The sequence below is a fragment of the Mastomys coucha genome, unplaced genomic scaffold, assembly GCF_008632895.1.
Source record: "Mastomys coucha isolate ucsf_1 unplaced genomic scaffold, UCSF_Mcou_1 pScaffold1, whole genome shotgun sequence".
NCBI lineage: Eukaryota > Metazoa > Chordata > Mammalia > Rodentia > Muridae > Mastomys > Mastomys coucha.
Window position 1 is genome coordinate 32,617,843 of NW_022196891.1, and position 23,765 is coordinate 32,641,607.

Sequence of the window (23,765 nt, forward strand, 5' to 3'; positions counted from 1 at the left end):
TGTCTCGGATTCATAATACTTAAATACTAAATGGTGACATTAGAGATGTGAAGATATGGTCCCCAAGCAGCCTTAACTCGCAAGTGGCATTGCCATTACAGGACTCCTGACAGTTTGTTCTGAGCCTGGTGTTGGGCTTCCAGTACACACAGAGCACAGCCACGCACAGGGTTGCGGCGGCTTCCTTCACACCTGCTTCAGCCTCAGTCTCATCCAGATCCGTTCTTATCTCTGGAGGCAGTTAGTTTCTAGGATGCTAACTAGAGGGTTGGGGTCACTTCCGCTCGTGTGATCAGCAAGGAAGCTGAGATCTACAGAGGAAGTGGGTTGCCCATGGCCAAAGCCTGAAGTGTGCGTGAGGGGAGCAGGGAGGAGAGTTTTACCTCTGGCTTCCAGTCTGAGACTTCTGCCCTAGGGGTCCTAAAGCTCAGCTCTGCCGATAGACCTTGCTGGATGAATCTTTGGGGCTCGGGAGTGGGATGTTTAGCAGCGTCCTTGTCTTCTTCAGACAAGATGCAGAGAGCACGTACTCTCCACCCAGCTATAACTGTTACCAATAGCTCTAGACATTGCTAAATGCTCCCCCCACCACCACCACCATGGGGACAAAACCACACCAGCTGAATAGCAACTATGTTAAGCTGATCTGCACAAGTGACACCAAGGGACTCTGTGGCCAGGAGAGGCTCTAAGACAACTCAGAATGGGGTCAACGAGAAGCCGCCCTCAGACCAACTCACCAGACACAGGCTGCTCATTCACAGTCATCCAGGTGTTGCTCCCCTTCTTGCGCTTCTCAATCAGATAGCCCAGGATATGGGTACTGCCGGGGCCCTGGGGTGCCCCCCATGTGAGAGTGATGCTCTGGCTGGAGGCTGACAGGATGGCTGGGGCAGAAGGGGGCCCCGGGAGAGCTGAGGGCAGAGCGTGCCAGTCAGTGGAGGTTGAGGCAAGCACCAGCTCATGGGAGATAGGGCTGTGGGGATAGGGCATGGGGAATCTAGGGGCACAGCCACACTCTGCCTTCTGAAGCATTCTGGTGCTGAGTCAGTTTTCCCTGGGACACTATTCTGGCTGCTCTGGGACAGAGATGACAGAACTGAAAATGCTCTCTAGCGTTAGTTGAAGCCGGTTCTGAGATCCCTTAACCTCACCCTCTGATAGCTTGTTCCAAAACAGGGACACGTGAGAGAGAATAATGTTGACCAATATGCAGGTCCTGAGAGAAGGGGGCTGTGTGTCTCAGCCTCGAAGAACCGTAAAGGGCTACCAAATTCCAAAAGGAGCTGTAGTAAGGAGTGTCCGCTGTGCTCTACAAAGGCCTCAAGTCCCACCCCATTCCCATCCCCCAAGCATAGCGAGTGACCCTCAGGCTGTACTCCCGCCATGGCACAGAGAGCAGAGGAGTCCTGTATCCAAATGCCATCTGTTCTCTCACCCTCAGAAGCCACCAACACTTCCTCAGACTCCAGGGCATCTCCGGCTCCCTCTGAGGTCATAGCCCGCACACGGAAGGCATACTTCTTGCCCTGCTCCACGCTGGCATCGGTGAAGCTGGTACTGTCTGGTGGGGTCTCGCCCACTTTCAGCCAAGTGCTCCTTCCAGCCTGTCGCCTCTCCACCACATAGTGTTGTATGACCTGGCCCCCATCATCCCTCGGGGGTAGCCAGCAGAGGCAGACACCTGCTCTGTGGCAATCCTGAACCTTCAAGGGTCCTTGTGGGGGCTGAGGCTTGTCTGAGGACCCATGGGGAGAAGCAGGAGGAGAGAGGAGTCAGAGAAAGTGGGAGGGGCAGTTAACCCCCTCTACAAAGTCTACTTATCTTTGGATAAGTCTACAAAGGGGTGGACAGCCCAGAGAAACACACGATTCCTGACGCAGCCAGAGGCTGAGGCAAGGTGGAGCTCATGGGTAGGTTCCAAATGTCTCTTGGTGTCTCTGATCTCTACTTCCTTCAGTCCAGCCTTAGGAGGTACCATGGAACCTGCAGCTTATACCCAGCCCCATTCAGTGACCAGCATGGCTTCTTGCTTAGCACTCTCATATAGGCAATCTGACTTTGCTGGTACAGACTAGGGGTCACCATTCCACTCATCTTGCCCAGACTCTGTTGTGTTAGAGCTCGCACAGCAGGCTCTACCAGCCTGTACCTGGCCTTGGCTTATCTCTTCTTCCTAGGCAGTCTGGGGACAGGGAAATGGACCAGTAGGGGTGGCTTGGATCTTTACTCTCATGCAAATGAAAGACCGAGGCTAGCACAGTCCATCCCCAGACCCTGTCCTGGGCCCCCAGAACCCTGGGCCCTGGTTGGAGAACAGACAAGGTCAGCACCTATAACTTGCAGTGTGAATTCAGCCTGCACACAGCCTCCCTCGCTCCTCAACGTCACGCTGTACCGGCCACTGTCCTTCCTGCACACACTGGGGAGGCACAGCCGTGTGTAGCCATCTCCCAGAGCCAGTTGGGTGCCCTTGTGGTTGCCACCCACCACCTCACTCCCATCTTTCCTCCAGGTGGCCTGAACGGGGAAGTGGCTCTGGAAAGGAATTTTCACAGTGACTGGCTTCCCAGCCTTGAACACCAGTGGCCCTCTCAGTGTCTCGGTCACGTCTGGAGCAATGGTGGGGGGATCTGGAGATAAAAAAACGGAGTAAAATAATCAGAGAGGACCAAACACTGGGCCGCTGGGAATCAAAGGAAGAGCCTAGAGAAGGAACTCCCTCCCCCGCCTCATGAGGACTAGCAAAGGGAGTGGGCTGGGTCTGAAGCAGGAAAGACTAGGGTCAGACCTCACCAAGAACTTCCTGGTAAGGAAGGAGATAAGATGTTGGGTTGGGGAAGGCATGGGTTGGCTTCGTAAACAATCTTCATAGACTGGGAAGATTGTAGACATGTCAAGGATTCAGGGCTTCTACAGAGGGGCCTTTTCACCTGGTACAGAGATTATGGGGCAGGGAAGGGCTGGGCCTCACCCTGCACGGTCAGGCTGGCCTCACTGTGCTGGCGGCCGGCTACAAAAGTGTATCTTCCAGCCTGGGTCCCCTCTATGTGGGTGAGGATCAGTCTGTGTGTGAGCCCATCTTGCTCAAAGATGACTCCATCTTGGGCAGTGAGCTGGAGGCAAAGGTCACCATGGAGACAGCCACTCCCACCCTGTCCAGTTCAGCACTAATAACTGCCCCGTGGACTAGATGGTCGCTACCACTTGCCACCGTGCCTCTCCGTGCTGCTCAGAGAGACCAGTGAACCCAGCTGGCCGTCAACTCTCAAATCAGCCCTACGAGATCAGCGCTGTTGGGAGGCCCATTTTATAGATGAGCAACTCGTCCGAGGTCACATGATTGCTAACAGCAGAGCAGGGATCAGGACTTAGACTTCCCTGACACCACCATGCTGTGCCACCTGATGTGACTCCTTTGATGGGTCCCAGAGAGGCTGCTCAGAGAGACTAGTGAGCCCAGCCAGTCAGGATGAGACCAATGTGCCTGTATAAGACCTTGGAGGATGAGTGGAACTCGTGAGAGAGGATGATGGGAGGGGATCATTCATCATTCATAATGTGTTTATTCAAAACACACCACACACCCGGTGTCTAAATGTCTCCCAGAGTAGAAACATCAGTAAAATAGTGAAATATAGTGAAGACTCCTATAAAATCTCTTCCATCTACTTCTCTGCTTTGCCATGTTCCCCAATCCCATTAGTTAGGAAAGAGGGACTATGAGGTATGAGGTGTCGGTACCTTGACTCCATCCTTGAACCAGGTGCCAGGTCCCAGCTCACGGGCAAGGGTACAGGAAAGTATGGCAGCTTCCCCCAGTTGCACCTCTGTATCAGTCAGACCCTGAGAGAAGTGGTCCATGGAGCCTAGAGAGACACGAAGGAAGTCCCCAAAGCCCAACCTTGGCCTGTATTGAATCCTGGGGAGCCTCTATGGTTCTGCCCACAGGGCTTATCAAGACCCAATGCCCAGCCTCTTATTTCCCTAGGCTGGAACACAGATGAGGGTGTAAGCAGATGTAAAGCATCCCCCACAAACCCTCAAGTCCTACAGATAGACATCTGGAGTCACAGAGGCAAGCTAATACTCTGGGACTTTGGACGTGGGGTTTCAAGAGCTAATACCAAGCAGACCTTTGAGTTTCACACAGCTTGGATCCCTTCTGCACGAGGAGAGGGAAGGAGGGGCTGCTCCCTGAATTTGCAAGGGATTCTGGGAAACAGAGACACTGGTAGGGATGAGTTCCTGTGCTGAAGGTAGAACTGGCATGTAGGCACCCCCAGTGTCCAAGGACTCTACCCTCTGGCTCCACCCTACAGGAGCCACCAGCTGGGAGTACCTACCTCGGGCCTCCGAGGAAGAGCAGCCAGTGCCAGGCTTGTATCTGGATCTGGGGCTCTGGGTAGCATCTTGTGCCTGGCCACAGACATCTGACCTGCCCTCCTGGGTATCTCTCCTGCTGCCAAGATGCCTGTGGGGGCCTCGCCTCCTGTCTTCACTCCAAGGTTCTCTCAGAGACCCTCTGTTCTCACTGCCAGTCCAAGGCCCCAGACCTCTGGCCCCCTCTGTGGTCACTCTCTTTGCTGATGCAACTTCAGTCCCAGACTGCACCTGATGCCTGCTTCCACGGGGATCAGGTTTCCTGCCTGACCAGCCAGGGTCTTTCTCTCCCTGACTCTCAGACTTTGTTGAGGTCCTGGATCCTTGGACCTTGCCAATCTCAGCCTTCCAAGACCCTGACTCCTGAAGGTATCCTTGTCCTTCTCCCTGCTCTCTTCCTAGCTGAAAACCTGGCTCCTGGATTCCTCCTGATACACTTTTGAAGTCCCTTCTACCTAAGGGGCTATCTAATTCATTCCAGGGTTCCTGAGGTTTTGATGTGACACCATCTCCATCGCTGGTGGAATCCCTTCTACCTGGGACACTTGAGCTCTCTGTAAAACCAGCCCTGCCCCCTACAAACTCTGAGCCTCTGCTCTCCAAGGAGTATGGTCCTTGACATTCGCCAGCAGCCTCTTGGCCAGTTTCACAGCTCCTGCCCTTGAAGGCTCCTTGTCCCTCATGGGTTTCTCTGAAAATGCCATCATTCTCCTGCAGTGAGCTAGAAGCCCTGAAGCTGCCTTGAACCTGGTCTCCCCAGCCTGCAGCCTGAGTGTGGCTCGTGGCTTGCCCACCGTCAGGTCCTGACATTACCTTGGTCTCTCTCTCAGCCATAGATCTTCTGTCTATTGCCTGCCCTACCCCTGACAAGCTTCCAGAACTTGCTCCCCTCGTCCTGCCATTCAGCAATGAGCCTCCATATTCCTGAGGTGTCATTCCCTGCTGGCCAGCAGCTCTACATCTTCCTGTTGTCCCCAGACCTGATTCATTAAAGTCAAAATCATTTCCTGACTCCAGAGCAACTACCCCTGGCCCACTCCCATCCTCCACTGTCCCCCTACTATCAAGAAGCCTAGATGTCCCTCTAACTCCTGCTTGGTCGACAGATCTGCCCTCCCCACTGGGAGTCCCTCTGTCCCTGAGAGACCCTGGGAATGCAGAACCATCTTTCCATTCTCTGATACCTGTTTTCCCCACAGAGCCAACAGCCCCCAAGGCTCCAGGAATTCCCGAGGATCCACAGCCCCCAAGACTATTCTTGGTACCCTGCCCACCTGAAAAGACATGTGGCCTATCTTGTGTCCCCAGCTTCTTTGGGTCCATAGCTCTGTCCCTGTGTGCTATGCCACCTGTAGTATCCAGCATTCCAGCTATCCCAGAGCCCACCTCAGGCCCTGTCACATCTGCAAGCCCCATTCCTCTGCCTTTCTCTCCACTATCCCTGGAGTCAATCTCTGCTGCTCCCTGATAAACTGACCCAAGGCCCACAGATTCATGTTCTCTGGATGCAGCCAGTGACCCTGGTCCTCCTAGTCCCCCTGAACCGTCTGCAAAGTGCACTTTACTCTCTGACCCCATTTTCCCAGGCCCCGCTGAGCATCCCTTATAACCAACCTCACTCTTGGATTCCATTCTTCCTATTTCTCCCAAGCCATCCCTTAAACCTGCCTTATTCCATGACAAAATGTCTCCAGAATGTTCTAAACCACCTGCCTCATTCCTCGATGAAATAAGTTCAGCAGCTCCTAAACCACTCTCATAGCCTGTCGGACCCCCTAATTCCATGACCCCATGACTCTCAATGTTGTTCTTATAACCTGCCTTACTCTCTGATCCCATAATCCTGGAACACCCAAGATTATTCCTATAATCTACCTTACACCCTGAACCCACGGCCCCAGAGCCCCAAGTTACACTTTTATAGCTTGTCTCACTTGCTGGTCCTGTTCCTCCTAGACCTGACGAGCTATCCCTAAGTACCACCTCACCATCGGGTCCTGTTCTTTCAAGCCCAAGACTCTGTGACTTTTCTCCATAAGCTGTTCTGTCACCAGCTCTCCAAGGCTCTGGAATTCCAGACCCATCTCTATAACCTAACGCATTGCCAGACACTTGAGCCCAGTGGCCCTCTGAACCCACCTCAGCATGAGGAGAGGGTGCCCCAGGGTGCCTGGCTTTGTCCCAATTCCCAGTTCCAACTGCAGAGGTCCTGGCACCAAGACTGATCCTTTCTTCATCTCCTCCCTTGTCCAGAGACCCTGGTCCAGTGGCTAACGGAACTCCAGTGCCATTGCCAAAGCTTCCTTCCCTAAAGTTCTCATAATCTCCAGTGTGATCCCTAGCACTTAATCCTCCAGAGTGCCCTGGTTCTGCTTCTGTATATCTCTCTCCAACCTTGCCCGCGGTTCCAGAGTCTCTCATACCATCTCCTCCCACAGATCCCACTGTCCCAGAACTCCCTAAGCCACGGGCATCATGGTACTTTCCAACACGGCCTGTTTGACCGTGACCTTGAAATACATCCTTATGCTGAGCTTCACTAATGGGCATTCCATGAAGGCCACCTGAACCATTTCTGAGGCAAGCCTCTCTTCCAGATACCTTTCCTGCAGGACCATACTGCCCTTTGTTTCCAGACCACAACCCCCGAGGCACCCCTGAGTCATGACTGCAAGTACCCCGCTCCCCAGACTCTGTCTCCGCAGGTGCCCCACAGGTGGCTTTGCAACCAATATCAAGGCCAGACCCTGTTCCTTCCTGCATCCTGTACCCATCACGATAAGTAGTTCCATTCCTAGAAGCCATCCCTTCAGAACACTCCCAGCCCTCCTCATTCCTAGACTCCGCCCACTCTGGACCTCCTAAGCCATCGTTACAGCCCATCCCACCTCTGGACCCCTTTTCTCCGGACCTCCCTGACCCATTCCAGAACTCTTCTTCGGATCCCACTGCTCCTGGGTCTCTTAATCTCTCCATGTGTCCCAGTGTTCTGCCTGAACTCTGGACACCCAGGCCCGGGGATGTAACTAGCCTGTGGTTTCTCGCATCTACCCTCTGACTAGACATCATCAGGGCAGCCACTTGTGAACCGCCCATGCTCTCTTCCTTCCCACCAGACCCCAGCACTCCAGACCCACAGTGGGCCCCTATCTTTCTGAGATTGGACCACGTGTCATCCTGATGACCCATGTTTTCACACTCTGGTCTCCCTGCTTCCCTCTGTCCCATTGTCCAGCTCTGAGAAAACTGGAGGCTTCTGGAACCTTCCTCTGTCCTGCCCAAGGCTCCAACTGAGCCTTGACCACTCCTCCCCGGAAACTCTTGTAGGCCACCTTTCTGATTCCTGAGATCGTCTGGGCCTTCGGGGCCAGGCTTGTAGCCCCTCCCCACAATCCCATGACCACCTGTTGCGCCCTGGAAAGAACCGTCAGCGTTGGCTTCAGGACGCTTGCACCCCGGAAGTTTCCTGTCTCCAAAGAGTGATGATTTCTGGGTGTCACTGCCAGCAGATGTCTGTCCTGGATATCCCCCCTCCTCCCAGGACACCCCAGCTTCTCCATGGCCAGCATCTCCACCTGCCTGAGCGCCCCAGCACTCAGGGCCCATGCCTGCCTTGGAACTGTAAGCTTCTCCTATAGGAAACTCAGAGACACAAGGACTTCCTGCCCTGTTGCCTCCTTGAGTGTCCCCGAGGCTGGCTCCGTTAGCCCACCCTGCCGCTGCTCCCCCCTCCCTTCTCAGGTCACCCCTTCCTTCCATCACATCCAGACGATCACTCCACATTTTTGTCCCCTCCTTTTTCAGTTGAAACCCCTCAGCATCAGACTGGGATCCCCACAGCTCCCTCTGCCCTGCCCCAGCTCCCAGCTGAGGGTCGCGGAGTTGTCCCTGGCCGTATCTGTCTAGTCCACTGCCATGGCCCTCTCTGTGTTCCTGTCTTTCTCCTCTGCTCTCAAGCCTTCTGTCCTGAGGGTGGCTGGAGCCAGCCCTCCAGCCTCCTGCTGTCTCCCATCTGCCATTCTCACTGTCGTCTCTACCAGGCTCTTGTTGTCCTCTCTCCACAAAGCCCAAATCTGATCCTGTGTCCCCAACCCGGAGATGCAACCTTCTGGGAAGGCTTCCACCACCATCTCTCTCTCTGTGGGGCCGACTGTCCCCTGGAAGAGTGACCCTGCCTTGCTCTCCTTCCAGAAAGCTCTTTTTGTCCTGCCCGGTTCCCCAAATAGAATTAGCTATGTCTTCATCCACCACCAAGGGATAGCCACGTTTGCCAAAAGCACCCCTGTCTGGGCTTGCTGCGAGCTGTGGCCCACTAGTCTCCTCGGGGGAACCCTGCTCTCTGGATTGCCCTCCCTTGATGCTGACGCCCCCAGAGTCTTCCGCTTCGGAGGCCAGAGCTTCTGGAGACTGCAGCCGGTGGTCAGTATCTGTGGTCTGAGGGCCTTTATCCTTCCCACCTTCCGTGAGATGTTAATTACACAGAGGTCATTAGCCCATAGAGAGACAAGAGAAAAGACCCTGTTAAATGAGGGCAAGGCACCTGTCTGACATGGCTGTTTTGCCTAGCCCTCACCCACCCCCAGCCCCATTGGAGGGAAAAAAAAAAAAAACACCAAGGATGTTTCAGCTCATTGGTAGATACATCCATCACTCCATCACCTCCTCCCCTAGGCCTATATCCACAAGCCACCCCATCCTGCCACATGGGTCATGCAGTTTTGGCCCATAAGCTTACTGTGTCAAAATGGAGAATTTATCAAGTTGCTGTGGGTTTTAGAAGACCCATTTGTCCTATTGTCTGCCTCACCTCTGCCCAGTTCGCAGTTTCTGGGGATCATATTGCCCTGAGATGTCAGTGCTTGAGAGGACTAGGGCATTTCCTGGTTCACCCCAGGGCTTCTCATCCACATTAAATGTGGGCCACTGGCATAAAGCCTGTGTCTTGGGGGTCATCCTGGATCTGAGACTCATGAGTAGCCCTAAGAGTACACACAGCCGGGTTTGGCAGGCCATGAAGAGGCTGTGTTCTACTCAATCAAGAAGAGATCTAAGGAGCCTTCCTCGTTCTCTCTGAGTGAGAGAAGTACCCAGAGCAGATGACAAAGGGAAGAAAGCCTTCCCGTCTGTACTGAGTCCTTGTCTTGGTAAAGGCAAGGGAATCCAGAAACATGTCCACTCACCTTCAACCACCAGCCAGGCACTGGAGGCATGGAGCCCAGTGTTCAGCGAGTAGAGGCCCATATCGGAGCTACTGGCCCCCTTCACAAGCAGCCGGTGGGTTAGCCCATCAGGGGACACAAATACTTCATATTTGTCACTGAGCCGCAGTGGCCGGTGCTGGAAATGCCAGATCGCATTGGGACAGGGGTTGGAGAGGGTACATTCAAAGACGGCATCACCCCGTTCCTCACAGCGGGCCTCTGCCAATGGGACCACCACTCTGGGAGGGATGTCTGCCAAAGAAACAGGAAAGAGGATGTATCCGCTCTGTTACGTGACACGGGGGTGTCTGAACACTGGGGCTAGGAATTAAGAAACCTAGTCCAGAGTAGTTTGCCATAACCTTCCTGTCGGCTTGTCTACTTATCTGCTTCCTCAGTCTCTGCAGCCACCACCAGGTCCTTCCTGAAAGCATCGGTACCCTCATACACACAGAACATGTCGGGTTGGAATCATGTTATGGTCGCCGAGAGAACTTAGATTCTCTTTTTGACAAATAAGAAGACTGAGGCTTAAAAAATTAAAAGATCTAGGTATAGCAGTATATATCAATAGATAATCCTACTGGGGAGGCTGTTGAGGGAAGAGTCACAAGTTCAAGGCCAGCTTGTAGCATAGTGGGTTTGTGACCAGCTTGGACAGCTTTAGAGAGAGCCTTTCTCAAAATAAAATAAACAACTGGGGGACTGGTATTTGCCTAGAATAAGCTAGGCCCTGTGTCAAAAAAAAAAAAAAAAATTAAAAAAAAAAAAAAAGACGTGTCCCATCCTGATAGCTAAGAGGTGGCCCACTCTGAAGGCCACGCTACTCTGCCCATGTCACATTGTTCCTGAGCTTTCAAAGCCCATGCTAGAATCCTAGGCCTGCTGGGTGACCCTTTCTCTACTTGTTCTTCAGCCTTGGTTCAGCCTTGTTCTTGATGATCTCTCTTCCTATGGCTTTCTCCTCTAGATCTCCCCCATCCTTCTAAGAGGCCCCCGGCCAGGTACTCTATAGATGGTATAGACACAGGAGCCCACGCATAGAGGGCAGAGTTCAAAGACGGGGCAGAAGGTGGGGAAGGAACACAAGCTGCAGGACAAGAAGAGGCCTGGGCTGCATGGGTCTGCCTGGCCCGGGTGGAAATTCTTCCTTGAGAATTGTGGGAGAAGGGGTGATGTTGTAGCAAAAGGGCAAAGTCTGGGTCTGATCTGAAAACAATCAGCTGCAACAGAAGGTCTGTGGGCAGGGGCATGTCATCTATGACTGTGTCCCTGAATCACTGCGTAGAGCCCAGCTGGGTACCAGGAGGATCTGGCTGTATCCCTCCTCCTAGCTGTCTTTGCAGTGCCACCTCGTGTCATGTATCCCCCTCTATAACACCAGCATGGACCCTCTCCGCTCCCCTATGCAAACTTCTGTGATAAAGAACACTCACTGCTGGCCTCTAGCTCTGTGGAGAAGACCACAGCATCTTCCACCATGACCTGGTAAAGGCCAGCATCCTCCGGCCGCAGGTCCTGGATCTGGAAGTGGTAGCGTTTCCCCAGCCGTCTCAGACAGTGCTTGGTCTGGTTATCAACACCGTAGGGGATCATCTCACCATCCTGAAGCCACGAAAGGATGGTTCAGGGCCTCAGTGGGTCCAAAGAGACTCCTATCCTAGCCTCAATCTGGTTACTGGCTCAGGTCAAAGACAACATGATCCTAGAACCATAAAATATGTGGGGTTGTGGGATCAGGGCAGAGAGCAGAGCGTGGATGTGGAGGGATGGGTCATGAGGTAGGTGGAAATATATGTTCTAAGGATGTCCAGGCCTCTTCCCATAAGTGGAAAAAACTATGCTGTTTATGCAGAAACATCTGAATTTGCTGATACAAGTTGTGCTTAAGAGAGAGTTGTAACATAGACCTGTGTATTAGCAGGAGAAGTAATCCTATGACCTGAGACCACGTCATTCAATCACCCAGGAAAATGTTCAGAGAATGTCTTCAGGGATGCACAATATGTAGTCATTTATACATATACTCATCCCTACTAAGCCATATACAGATTTGCTATGTGCTGAGAATTGACAATCAATTGCTAACATTTATCAGCTGCCTGCTGTGTGCCAGACACTATCTCAGGTACTTGAGATATTACAATAAACAAGGATTCCTGACCTGAGGAAGCTAAAAACCCATGGGAGAGAAAGAGAAACCATAAGCACTAAACAAGGCATTAATTCATATATGGAAAAGTAAAACTAAGAAGAACGAAGAGGGATAAGAGAGGAACAGTCTCAGAAGCGCCAGGGTAGAGCGGGGAGCTCAGCAGAAGCACTTGGATGAGATAAGAGAATTAACCACACGGCTGTCAGACATGAGCACACCAGACACACGAGCAGCTAGAGAGAACAGACACAAGGCCAAGCAGCAAGAACAGGGCAGCAAGGAAGAAAAGAGACAGGTGGGAGGAGCCGGGTCCCAAGAGCAGACATGCATGCAGTGTCATTTGGGCATTGCAGTATTCTATGAGGTAGCTCTTCTGACCTCTCATTTCAAAAATCAGGAAGCTGAGGCACAGGACAGATGTCTATCCTGAGGCGGTGGAGCCAGGGTGAGTTTGGCTGCAGAAGGGATGCATGTTTGCAGCCCCCAACCCCACATACCCATCCTGGCTTTACATGGTTGGCATGTACTCAGAACTCTGTTCTTACCCCTGCTCTGGCATTAGAGAGAGAGAGTGACAGGACTGGCTCAAGGAGGGAGAAGAGGTTTCTGGAAACTGCTCACACAGAGCATCACCTAACTCTGGGAACACCATGGGTGAATGCTTACCACCTGGGTGTTCTAGATGATTCCATGGGATCCACCACTTCCCTACCAGGACCTGCAACCCCTGTCAGGGCCTCTAGCCTCACCTTGTACAGGTAAATCTTGCTCTCGAGGTTCTTGAGATCCAGCTCCAGGTCAAACGTAGCGACCCCTTCCTTGGTGACCTTGATGTGTCTCAAGTTGGCAATGGCACTGACATACTAGAGGGCAGACAAACCCGTTAGAGGAGTGCAGGATCTGCTCTCAGCCCTGGCTTGCAATGTCCCTGAAGAGTGGGAATTTATGGAGGTCCTCAAGTGAGGATACTTAAACCCTCAAGGAAGAAAATTCAATGATAGGAAGTCAGGTGAGGGAGGAAACCTAGAGATGGCTCTGGGTGTCCATTCATCTGTTCTCCTGCTAATAAACATTAGGTGAACATCACCAGACAAAACTGTGTGCTAAGGGATGGGGGGGGGGGCTGGAGAGATGGCTCAGCAGTTAAGCTCTGACTACTCTTCTAGAGATCCTGAGTTCAATTCCCAGTAACCACAAGGTAGTTCATAACCATCTATAATGAGATTTGGTGTCCTCTTCTGCTGTCTCTGAAGACAGCTACAGGGTCTTCAGCTACTCATATACATAAAATAAAATAAATAATTCAAATAAAACAAAACTGTGTGCTAGGCCCTGTGTTAATACAGCTAAGAACGGTTAAAAGAAATGCTGAGGCCTTTGATAAAAAGCCATCTTCTGAATAATGAAAACTGCTTATCAACCCCAGAAGGAAAAAAAATAGACTTATGTCACATTAGACATAAGAAGGAACTTCCTATGTAGATTGTAAGATGCTGGAATCAGAGTCCTAGAAATAAGGCCCCAGATCTGGCAATGATAACAAGGATGACAAGGATGACAGGGGACATTCATTAGGTCCTTACTATCTGTTAGGTTCTGGGCTAATTGCTATAAAAACATTCTCTTACTTATTCTCTCAGCCCTACAGGTTAGGTTGTGCTAGAATCCTTGTTTTACATAGGAGGAAATCAAGACACTGAAGCCCTAACCTTTCTAAAGTTCAGAGTTCAGTAAGTATCAGATCTAGTATCAAAACCCAGAGCAAGCTTAGAAGGCTGGATCCTTAGCAGGACCTCTCGGTGGGGCTAGGTGGAGGTAGACTGTCTACAATATTGGACTCTCCAGAGCCATCTCCAGATGTGAGGCTCTTCCAGATCTTGTGCTCCAGGTGGGGGATGGGGGCAGGGCCAGAATACCTGGGCCATTCTGTCCTCCTGTTCCTTCTTCATCTCCTGCAGCTTGCGCAGCATGCCCCGGAAGTCAACGATACCATACTGCATACAGATCTTCTCATAGTCCTTACGGTCTGCAGTCATCAACAGCTGCCACACCTGCTCAGACTCCATCTTTTTATCAGGGGTTGGAGGTGGGGCCCTGGGGATCAAGGCAAGTGGGTCAGAGACCAGGAGGTCAGAGATGTCCCAGGTATTGACCCAATGACCTTGGCAATCGGAATGGGTTTAGGGAAGCTGTGCTCCGAGTACTTGAAGGGCAGGCACAGAGACTGAAATCTCTGGCGTGGACCACTATCTCAAGTGGAAGAGACTGGAAGAAGCAAGCCTGACCCTGTGGCATCAGCTTATAGGAAACTTTGGGCTCCTAAAAATTGGTGGTGTTGATTTCTGGGTAAGAGGTCTTTGAGTAGAAGCGAGGATAGACTTGAATTGTTCTGTTGCTTTAAACCTTTTATTATTATTTTTTTTAAATTACTGCTCAACTGGGTCCTTCCATTTTGCAGATGGGACTAAGGGGAAAGAAGACTAACTCAAGGCTACAGAGATTTAAAGTGGCCAGATACAGGATGTATAGCTCTGTGCTCTTCCATCCTCCCATCCACTGATGGTAGTCTAGCTCCCTTCTTATATCAGAAGTCTAGAGTGAGCCCAGCTTCAAGAAAGGAGATGAGGTGGGTACCATATGAGCTTCCAAAATCCTCTGGATAGTACCAGACCCACCTCTTTTTCAGCATCTTCCGAAAGTCCATCAGCTCCTTCCTGAGGTCTAGAAAATAAGGAATAAGTCTTGAATCCTAGGTGGGATGTCTAGGATCCAAAGAAAGGTTGTATGTGTCAGGGATGATTGGTGCTTTTATTTTTCATTTTCTGGTAATGCCCACAAGTGTATGCATGTGTATGTGGTTATATCAGATGGGGAACAACATGCAAAGGTCCCCAGAGGCGTGTTCCAACCACTCTACCTACCCTCCTGAGGTTCCTTTTGCCTTTTTCGGTTCTTCCGAAAACCCACTGGACCATCCAAGGAAGAGAGGAGAGAGGTGATGCAGACAGACAGGGAGAGAAGCAAGACACTTGGATGGTCTTCCTGGGAAAAGGACCAAGCCCCAGAGCCCTGGCCACCCACCTATTCTAAAGCACAACATTACAGCAAAAGGAAGAGATGAGGGTGGGGACTTCCATGAGCTTTGATACCTCAAAGCTTCACCATGAGCGTCATTTCATGAAGGGGAGGCTCACTCACATATCTACAGGGAAATTGACAGGGATGAGGGAAGCAACCACCGACAACCACAGCAAACTCAGAGCATCCAAAGAGCATCTGAGAGTTGCCAGTACAGAGGAGGGGACCCAAGCCGCCAAATACATCAGACTCTGTTTTTTTTTTCACTGTTCCCACAGACATTCATTATCCTCTTCTCTGCCATCTGCTTCCAGTGGAGGGTCTAGGGAAAGCCAGTACATACTTTCCCCTTGCAAGCAACAGCTATCACGTGACAGAGTTCTAGCCAATGGCATGTTAACAAAAAGCTCCCAGTTTTTGAGTCTTAAGCTTTCGCTCCCTTTATGAGAGAGGCAGATGTACTTGGGCCTCCCCTCCCCCTCTCTTCCTGCCTGAGTGTGGAATAAGTTCGGATCTTCAGTAATCAGTCAGCCTGCTAAGGATGGCAGAGCAGAGAGACAAGAACTTGGTCTCCTGTGACAGCCCAGAGATGTAATTGAGCCCTGGACTCCAATCTCAGAATTTCTTACTATGTGAAATAATTTTAGTATCTTTATTTCTTGGACTTCTTTTAGGATGTTTTGAATTCTTAGAGACAAGATGAATATCAACTTACTTGAGAGCCTAGGCTTGCTTTCTCTAGGTAGAGGTATCAACCTTCCCATTATCACAACTCAAAACTTTAAGAATCTTCAAACACCGTGCAAACCAAACCAAGCGTGTCTGAGATAGGATTTACTCTTTGTGTTCTGGTCTACCCCCTCTAATATAGTCCTACACAAAATATCTCTTATAGAGTGGGAAAACTGAGATCCAGGTGGGAAACAAAACTGACTTTGTAGACGATGCAGGGCCAGAAACCAACATCTGGGTCCTGGCCCCATTCAGAGCATCTGCTACAGGCTGTGGCTGAAGGTGTGCCGAGGGCCACTGGGTGGAACCAGGGCTCCTGCAAGAGATGGGGGAAACCATAGCAACAGCCTCTGGGTCCTCTCTCCTCTCCTGCCACCCTGTGGGCCCATGGGACAAACTCACCTTCGATGACGGTAAGCCTCACTGAGCACGTGGCTTCTCCGTAGGCATTCAGTGCAGTGCAGCGGTACAGATCCGAGTCCTCTCCAGTCAGCTTGTTGATCTATGGAGCGAAGCCGAGGACAGGGGAAGGGAGCTAGCACTTACTGCACTTACTCCATGTGCTACACACCGTTGTGTGTTAGGAGTACGAGGATGCACAGGCCTAGCTTTTCCCTCTGAAACTCACAGTCTCTATCAAGAAATGCAGGCATCAAAACAAACTGTGGGTCCACACAGAGGGCAGATGTTCTTGCCATCAAAGGCAATATGGGCTGCAGAAAGAGCTTGCATTTGGGGAGATCAAGTGATTCTGGCATTGAAGATGGTGTCCGCCATGAATTACTAGGTATGGGACCTTGGGCAAGTTCCCTGGCCTCTGTGGATTTTAATTTCTTCATCACTTGTAAGATGGAGATAAGAATATCTTAAAAAGCAGAGAATGGTCAGGATTAACTCACATCCTCTGGGATAAATGTTTGGTTCAGGGCCTGACACTTGTGAGTGGTCCACGGTTAGTGTCTAGAATATTACTAATATTAACCACAATTGGTTAAGGGTGCAGATGCTATTTGACAGGTGGTAGGGTCCATTCCAGAACATCTCCTTTAAGCTGAAGAGATTATCAACTGAAAATGCATTTAGTACATCTAACCTACTAAGTTTTGCCGTAGCCTTGCCTACTTCAATGTGAGATGGCACATCCAAAATCCTGTGGTTGGTCAGGATGGTTAAGTTCATTCTTTAAAGGAGAGTTAAATACCTCATGTAAGTCAGTGAACACAACATGCTAGAGAACACAGTTATCCTTGGACTGATGGAGGCTGAAGATAGCTGCTATTGATCAGAGAGGCTCAAACATGCATGTTTCTAACCCATGGAAAGATCAAACTGAAAAACTGAAAACTCAGTGCGTAGTTTCTACTCAATGCACACTGCTTTCCTATCAACACAAGATCAAAAACTGCAAATGGAACCATGGTAAGTCAGGAGCTGTCTGCACTCAGTTTAAGGGGCAGGAGGAACCCTGACCAGTGGTTCTCAACCTTCCTAGTGCTATGACCCTTTAATATTGACCCTCATGTTGTGGTGACCCCCCAACCACAACACCTTTTTGTTGCTACTTCATAACTGTAATTTTGCTATTGTTATGGACTGTAATGTAATGATCTCATATGCAGGCTATCTGACCTCTGTGAAAGGGTTGGTTGGCCCCCAAAGGGCTGAGACCCACAGGTTGAGAACCACTGGCTAGACACTTTATGTGAACTTTTAATCTTTATAATTCCTTAAACTATACTTAGTACTATAACTATGCTATTCCATGGGTGAAGAAATGGAGACAGTTAGAGGCAAATAACTAGCTTTCCAAAGACAAAACTGTAGGCCTGGGGCTGTGGTCCAGGTTGTCCCCTGAGTATTAGAGAGATAACAGCAAATCCACCAGGGCCTCTCCTGGCTTAGGAGACCTTGAACTATGGGTGGAAGTTAATAGAACCAACGGTGGGAACTTTCTTTAGGGGCTTGATGCCATTAAGAATTTAAGGGACTGGCAAGAGACCCATGAATCATGGGTCGAAACGACCGCAGGGCTCACCTGCAGCATATGCTCCTCTCTACCAGGAGCAGAGGAAATCTGGTACTTGCTGGAGTTGCTGAGGTCTCCTTTGGTGCTCTGCCAGTACACGTCAGGACTGGGCTCTCCACAGACCACTGCGCGAAAGATGGCATTTTTTCCTGTGGCAAGAAGAAGCAACGTGGGGGTAGAGAGGTAACATATGTTATTTGGATTTAAACTTACATCATCCTGCCTGTCGTAGGCATCCAGCTCTGTATTCCAAAAGAAGTACCTGGTTTTGATCCCCTTACTCGGGACTCATAATGTCAGATGGAAACCACAGCTTCCAGGTACCCAGAAGCAGTGCTGGCCTGACTTCCATCACGTGTCCCCAAAAGAAAGATGGGGCTGGGTGGTTTGTGGTGGGGGAGGTAAGCAGGGATGGAGTGGGAGTTGGATTTCTTCAGGAGTAGTGTGTGTGTGTGTGTGTGTGTGTGTGTAGGCTAAGGGCTCTCCCAAACCAAGGAAGTGCATGACATTTTATGAGTTTGGTTCCCCCATCTAGGAGGATGGGCAATACAATCTTAGAAAGCAATGGCTTGTACTCAAGGAGCCGGTGCCAAGACATAAAATTCTAACCTTAGAAAAAAACCTACAGTTCTATGCAGGACAAAATGGAGTGGGAGTTACTCTGCCCTCACAGAGCTCTGCTGCCTCATGCCAGAGACATCTCAGCAGCAGAGCCTGAAGGTCCCAGGGCCCTCCCTTCTGTCTTGCGACCTTGTTTCAGATTTAGAAAAGCATAATATGGTGGCATTACTTTTCTGATGGCAGAATGTTGTTAACTAAAATTTACAGTAGGGGTCTTTGCTAAGGAAGGAACACCAATTCCAAGTAGGTTCCTGTGGCCTTTTACAATGGTGCTCCTGAGCCTAGACTGGCCTGTGAGCCACTAGACATGTGGCCCTTTAGGGTAAGGTTGGAAGAAATGTGGTGTGTGTGTGTGTGTGTGTGTGTGTGTGTGTGTGTGTGTGAGAGAGAGAGAGAGAGAGAGAGAGAGAGAGAGAGAGCGAGCAGAGGTCCAGTGCCTCCTTAATCATGCTCCACTTTTAAAAATAATTGTTTTTCCTTCACTTTTATTTTATGTTTATGGGTGCTTGCCTTAATGTTTGTCTGAATATCATTTGTGTATGATGCCCTCAGAGGCCAGAAGAGAGCATTGGATCCCCCCTAGACCCGTAGTTATGAGCGGTATGAGCAGTGACATGGGTTCTGGGAACCAAACCCTGGTCCTCTGGAAGAACAGTCACCTATCACTGAGCCATCTTTCCAGCCCCCTCCACTAATTCTTTGAGACAGGTTCTCAATACATGAAACTCAGTTGGCTAGACAGGCTGTCCAACAAAGCCCTGGAGCCCTGCTAATTCTTTCTCCCCAGTGTGCAAACCGTGTGTACCCCAGTGTCCAGCTTTTTATGTAGATATCAGGAAACCAAACTTAAATCCTCAAGCTTACAGAGCAGATACTTTACTGGCAACCAGGGAGAAGACAGTTTTTAGCCTCTTTCTGTAGAAGACATTTTAGGCAAGGAGAGGAAAGAAAAGAACCCGGGGGCATGATTCCCTGTTTAGTATTGGCCAGCCCTTGTTCCCCCACATCAGCACAACGTGGACTCTCTTCACTCCTTTCCCCCATAGTCTCCTCAGGCTCCTGTCCCTCCTAGGTATCCCGGCAGACAGACAGATGTCACTTGAATAGAGGAAGGGTAGATAATAGGTGATGGACATAGGAGGGACTAGGTACCCAGAAAGGCTAGGTGGCCAACCCTTGTGCTTTCTAGGGAGTGGGATAGCTGGAGCCATGACTCCCTCAGCAGTATCCAATAGGGCCTCACCCTCTGGGAGAGCCAAGGTGACAGGCTTCTGCTTGAAATCAGGCGTGCTGCAGCCTTCTGGGATCTCATCCACCAGCTGCCTGATGCTCACTCCGGGGATGGAGGACTTCTTCGGGGCCTTTCCTGCAGAAAGTGGGAGTTCATCTTGACCTTCTTCCCAGTAAGTCAGAGAACCAGGTCCCTAGTTTCTCTAGCAGTCAAGGTAGGCTTGTCCTGCCCACCTGCTGTCTGTGAAGAATGCTTTAAGCTTTCTAGTGGAGCTCTTATCTGGTGGTTCCTCTCTGCTTGTGTGCCCCAGAAAGACTCTGGGTGTGTTGCTAGAGAAAAGGAGGGTAGGAAAGGGCCATTCTTCAGGAAGCAGGAGTTAAGCTCCTGTGGAGGCTCAGCTAAGCAGAGCAAACTCCAAAGCCCACACTGGAAAAGCAGAGATGGTGTGTTCCCAAGGAGCGCTGGGCTCTACCTCCTCCCTGCCTTCCGGCCGCATGAGGAACAACAACGTGGGATGGAGGGGCAGTTAGCTCTCTTACCAGCCATAGTCCCAGCTTCTTTGTGCTCCTCTGAGTGGAAGCTGATCTCCTGAGGGCAACAGATGAGTTGTTTATGAGAGGCCACGTTGCTATCACTCCACCCCTCCCATGCCACCAGGGACACCGGCCATGATCTAAGGTGAATGTTGCGGGGCGGGTAGGGGATGCCCCTAAAAAGTTGTCTAACCCATAAAATGAAAATGATTCATTTCCTGCTATTTCCTAGAGTGACTCCACAAGACAAATTTTTCAGAGAGGCAGGTGCTGCCCAGTTCCCGAGGAAAGGAGACCACGGTGCCTGGTGTGTATAATCTACTGCTGGCCTGGTTTCCTGGTAGGACCCAAGCCTGTCCCCATTCAGAGATGGGGGTCAAACTCATTCAGGAATCTTGTTCAGCAATAGTGACTTCCCAAATTTGGAATGCAAATTCTCCAGCAATCTCTTAGCTTTTCTACTGGGGCCCAGGAGCCTTCTTCCTCTCCATCTTTACCCAGTGTGGAATCCTTCAAATCTCAAGGTCTGTGGGGATGAGCCCTGATTTAATAACTCGGAAGCTCTTCTCTTCCCCAAGCCAATAAAATCATCAGAAACCCACCCACTGCCCTCTGAACTTGTGAACTACAGGGTCAGGTAAACAGGAGTGTGCCCCAGCTTTTTCCAAACACTTTCACTATCATACCCCCTCACCTCCAACTTCCTTTTACAGCAAGGAATAGGATGAGCTTTGGGGTTGGATGAAAGCCATGAATGAGTTAAAGGAAGACTTATAAGAATCCTTCAGCAATCCTCCCTAACACCTGAGAGGTTGAGCCACTGCCAAGCCATTCCGTTTGGGGGTGCTGTACTTGCTGCCCAAAAAACTCAGCCATTGATATAGAATCACACATGACAGAGCAAATTCAGTACTTTCTTGCACAACTGCCCACTCACTGGTCCTTCTGGCTCCCTGTGCAGCCTAGTCATGCCCCCCTGTGTGCTGGAATGTCACCATGTGCCAACTGCGTTCTGGAGCGGTCACAAGTACCACAGGAGACCCAGTCACTGCACTGAAAGGAGTCACAAGGGTAGACAGGAAAGAAGACGACTCCAATGGGTAAGGCTCTGCTGACTACACTAAATGGGGATAGGTACGCCAAGATCTCCATTCTCCCCTCCCCCAGGTCAGTATTGAATAGACAGAAGCACACAGGCACCCAGCCACACGAGGTTAACACAGCAGAGTCGCCATCACCGTGAGCTCTAGTAGATTGTATATCTATTTGCCACGTCAAGTAATCTAGATACGAGTCCCTTACCTTCGCCTCCTGCAGGTCCAGTTAAGAACCAATGATGTAAGAGCCTGCGATGCTCAAGGGTCCAGAGTCATGCTACTTCAGAAATACTCTAGAAGAAGAACAAATGCAAAGAGTAATGAGGGAGAGGCATGTCTGGCTAGAGAACAGAGGGATGTAGGCTTAATTAGGAGGAATGGGAAAGGGGGTGGTTAATTCTTTCCTTCATAATTTATTCCCACATTATGGAAGACTCCTAATTCTTCTCAAAAGCATTCATTTTAGCCTATCTCAACCAGACTCTGAGTTGGGGGCCTCAGGCTGTGTCTCCCTTAACTCTTCCCAGGACCTACAATTCTCACCTGCTGCCCTAGAAGCTGTTCCGTTCTGACAGCTTAGGTCCCTGATACCTTCAGCTTCTCAACAGAAAGGAACAACCAAACAGGATTCCTCTCAGCTGCTTTGGCCTTGAGGTCGCTAATCTGAACTGCTAGTAAGATTTTTAACTTAGTTGTCCTATAACATTCTCTACCAGGCAGTGCCTGGAAAAATCAGAGCCAGGGGCAGAACCACTTGGATAGGACCTGCTGAAATTCCCTCCTCTGGGATACTCCAGAGATACTGTGGTCCCCTAGAAGGATCAGAAATGCTCCCCAGCCTGTGATCAGTCAGCCAAATATCCACGGGGCTTGTCTGATGCCCATTGCCTGCTCTTTCCTGCTCAGAAAAGCTAGAGCACAGCCCAGAGCCTCCCTCCCTGACTGGCCCAGACCGGGTACACAGCCAGGTACACAGTATCACTCACCTGCATGGCCCACCAGCCTCTAGCCTCCTCACACTCTTCCTTCTCTGTTTCCAGCTGCTGCTGGCTGCCAGGGACTCGGAGCCGGAGCCGTCTGATCTGGCGGTGGACAGGCAGAGCTGGAACAGATGTAGGTCACTGCAGGCGCCTTGCTTGCTCTCTCTGCCCCTCCCACTCACCCCACCTACTCCTCCTCCTGTGGCCCAGGCTTGGCAGGGTAAGGCCCCCAGGGCTAAGGGACCAGTGGGGGAAAAGGCCGGATATGGAAGGGTCCTGGGACATCTACTGGTCCCGCTCATGTTTTGGAGCGTCTTAAGCTCTTTACCCGATCAGCTGAGGGTACGTTTGCTCCATGGTGCCTCATTTATTTGATCCCTTTGAGTGGGGGTGTTCTCATCATTGCTCAGCCTCAGGTTTTTCTAGCTAAGCTCGTCCCTTGGGACCCTTGACACAGTAAGTCACACTGATACATAAAGCCACTGTCCTTTTGATAATTGTATCCCATAGTGGTACCAAACAGTCAACAGACTTTGAGACTGAGTCACAAGACCCAGGGAGGCTGAAGTGTGGAGCTCAAAGGCTAAGCCCCAGCCTCAGGTACTGTTAGGCCCTGGGTATACACATTTAAGCAAATGATGAGTCTTCCCCTCATGAAGTTTAATAGGGACAGAAAGATGGTGACCATGCAGTTACAAACTGAACAGGCTCTAAAAGAACCAAGAGGAAACCAAGGATGCCTGAAGGTAGGAAGCTATGAAAGGCTGCCCCAGCTCAGTCTGCACAGGTAGGGTCCAGAAGGCACTCTAGGATCCTAGCCTACCTGAAAAGGGTTGTTGAGTTATGACAGAATCCAACTTGAGCTTGAAAAAAGTGTTCACTCTGGCTGTGTGGAGAAGGAGCTGGAGGAAAATAGATAATAGGTGGAGTCTGGTTCTCAGGGTGGCAGTTCCGTAGGCCCCTGGCATTCCAGCTTACAGTAAAAGGTGGAGAGAGGGGCCATGAGCCTGAGAGAATCCTTGTTATTTCAGATGTCTCTGCTGGTCCTCAGGGAGCCGATGCACTCTTCTCTGGGGCCTAGGAATGCTCTTGAGTTGGTCTTCACTACAGAGCAACCTCTATCTCCCGTGTTTTAAGAGGAGTTGTGTCAAGAATGTTTCTGCTCTAGGCACTGCATTGCGTTTAGATCCTTGTCATTGCAGCAAGATAGGAAGTTTGGGTCTCCAAGAAACAACATGAGTCAAGTAATCTCCCTGACCTCACATCCTATGCTCGGATATGATATGCAGAAACATTCAGTAGGTTGATGGAAAGCGAGAGGCACCAACTGCTACAGGAGGCCCTGCACAAGACACTGACCATTCTCCCTGTTGCTGGCAGCCAGAAAGGAGAGGATGGAGTACCAGCCCCTCCTGGAGTCTCCTGGTTATCACTCAAGACAACAGATCTAGACTTGTGACCTTTTCTCTTCCCAGTGACTTTTCTATACACAGATGTCATTAGTGACCTTTGCCACTATTGCTGGTGGCACACCACCTCACTGTATATATATATATATATATATATATATATATATATATATATATATATACTATATCCTCCAAGTCTTTGCCTTCACTGAGTAGAGAATAAGGCAGAGGATTTCCATGTGCTCTCTACTCTTCTTCTAAGCTAAAGCTGCCCTATCTCCACAAGAGATAAATGTACTATATGGCAAGCAACAAGAGG

At 50.4% G+C, this 23,765-nt stretch overlaps 1 protein-coding gene across 1 annotated transcript in view; it reads right to left on the minus strand.

Moving 5' to 3' along the window:
- Igfn1 (immunoglobulin like and fibronectin type III domain containing 1) overlaps positions 1 to 22,394 on the minus strand; it is a 31,672-nt gene extending 9,278 nt beyond the window's left edge. The window contains exons 1-17 of the mRNA XM_031340505.1: positions 22,366 to 22,394; positions 22,044 to 22,139; positions 19,967 to 20,100; positions 19,440 to 19,562; positions 17,585 to 17,724; positions 15,952 to 16,051; positions 14,661 to 14,705; positions 14,415 to 14,460; positions 13,656 to 13,833; positions 12,489 to 12,602; positions 11,021 to 11,189; positions 9,564 to 9,836; positions 3,745 to 3,869; positions 2,975 to 3,116; positions 2,334 to 2,633; positions 1,439 to 1,738; positions 741 to 914 (exon numbers count right to left, since the gene is read on the minus strand). Coding sequence (XP_031196365.1) covers positions 741 to 914; positions 1,439 to 1,738; positions 2,334 to 2,633; positions 2,975 to 3,116; positions 3,745 to 3,869; positions 9,564 to 9,836; positions 11,021 to 11,189; positions 12,489 to 12,602; positions 13,656 to 13,833; positions 14,415 to 14,460; positions 14,661 to 14,705; positions 15,952 to 16,051; positions 17,585 to 17,724; positions 19,440 to 19,562; positions 19,967 to 20,100; positions 22,044 to 22,139; positions 22,366 to 22,394 — 2,488 coding nt within the window. The remainder of the gene's footprint in view (positions 1 to 740; positions 915 to 1,438; positions 1,739 to 2,333; positions 2,634 to 2,974; positions 3,117 to 3,744; positions 3,870 to 9,563; positions 9,837 to 11,020; positions 11,190 to 12,488; positions 12,603 to 13,655; positions 13,834 to 14,414; positions 14,461 to 14,660; positions 14,706 to 15,951; positions 16,052 to 17,584; positions 17,725 to 19,439; positions 19,563 to 19,966; positions 20,101 to 22,043; positions 22,140 to 22,365) is intronic.
- Positions 22,395 to 23,765: the final 1,371 nt, after the last annotated feature.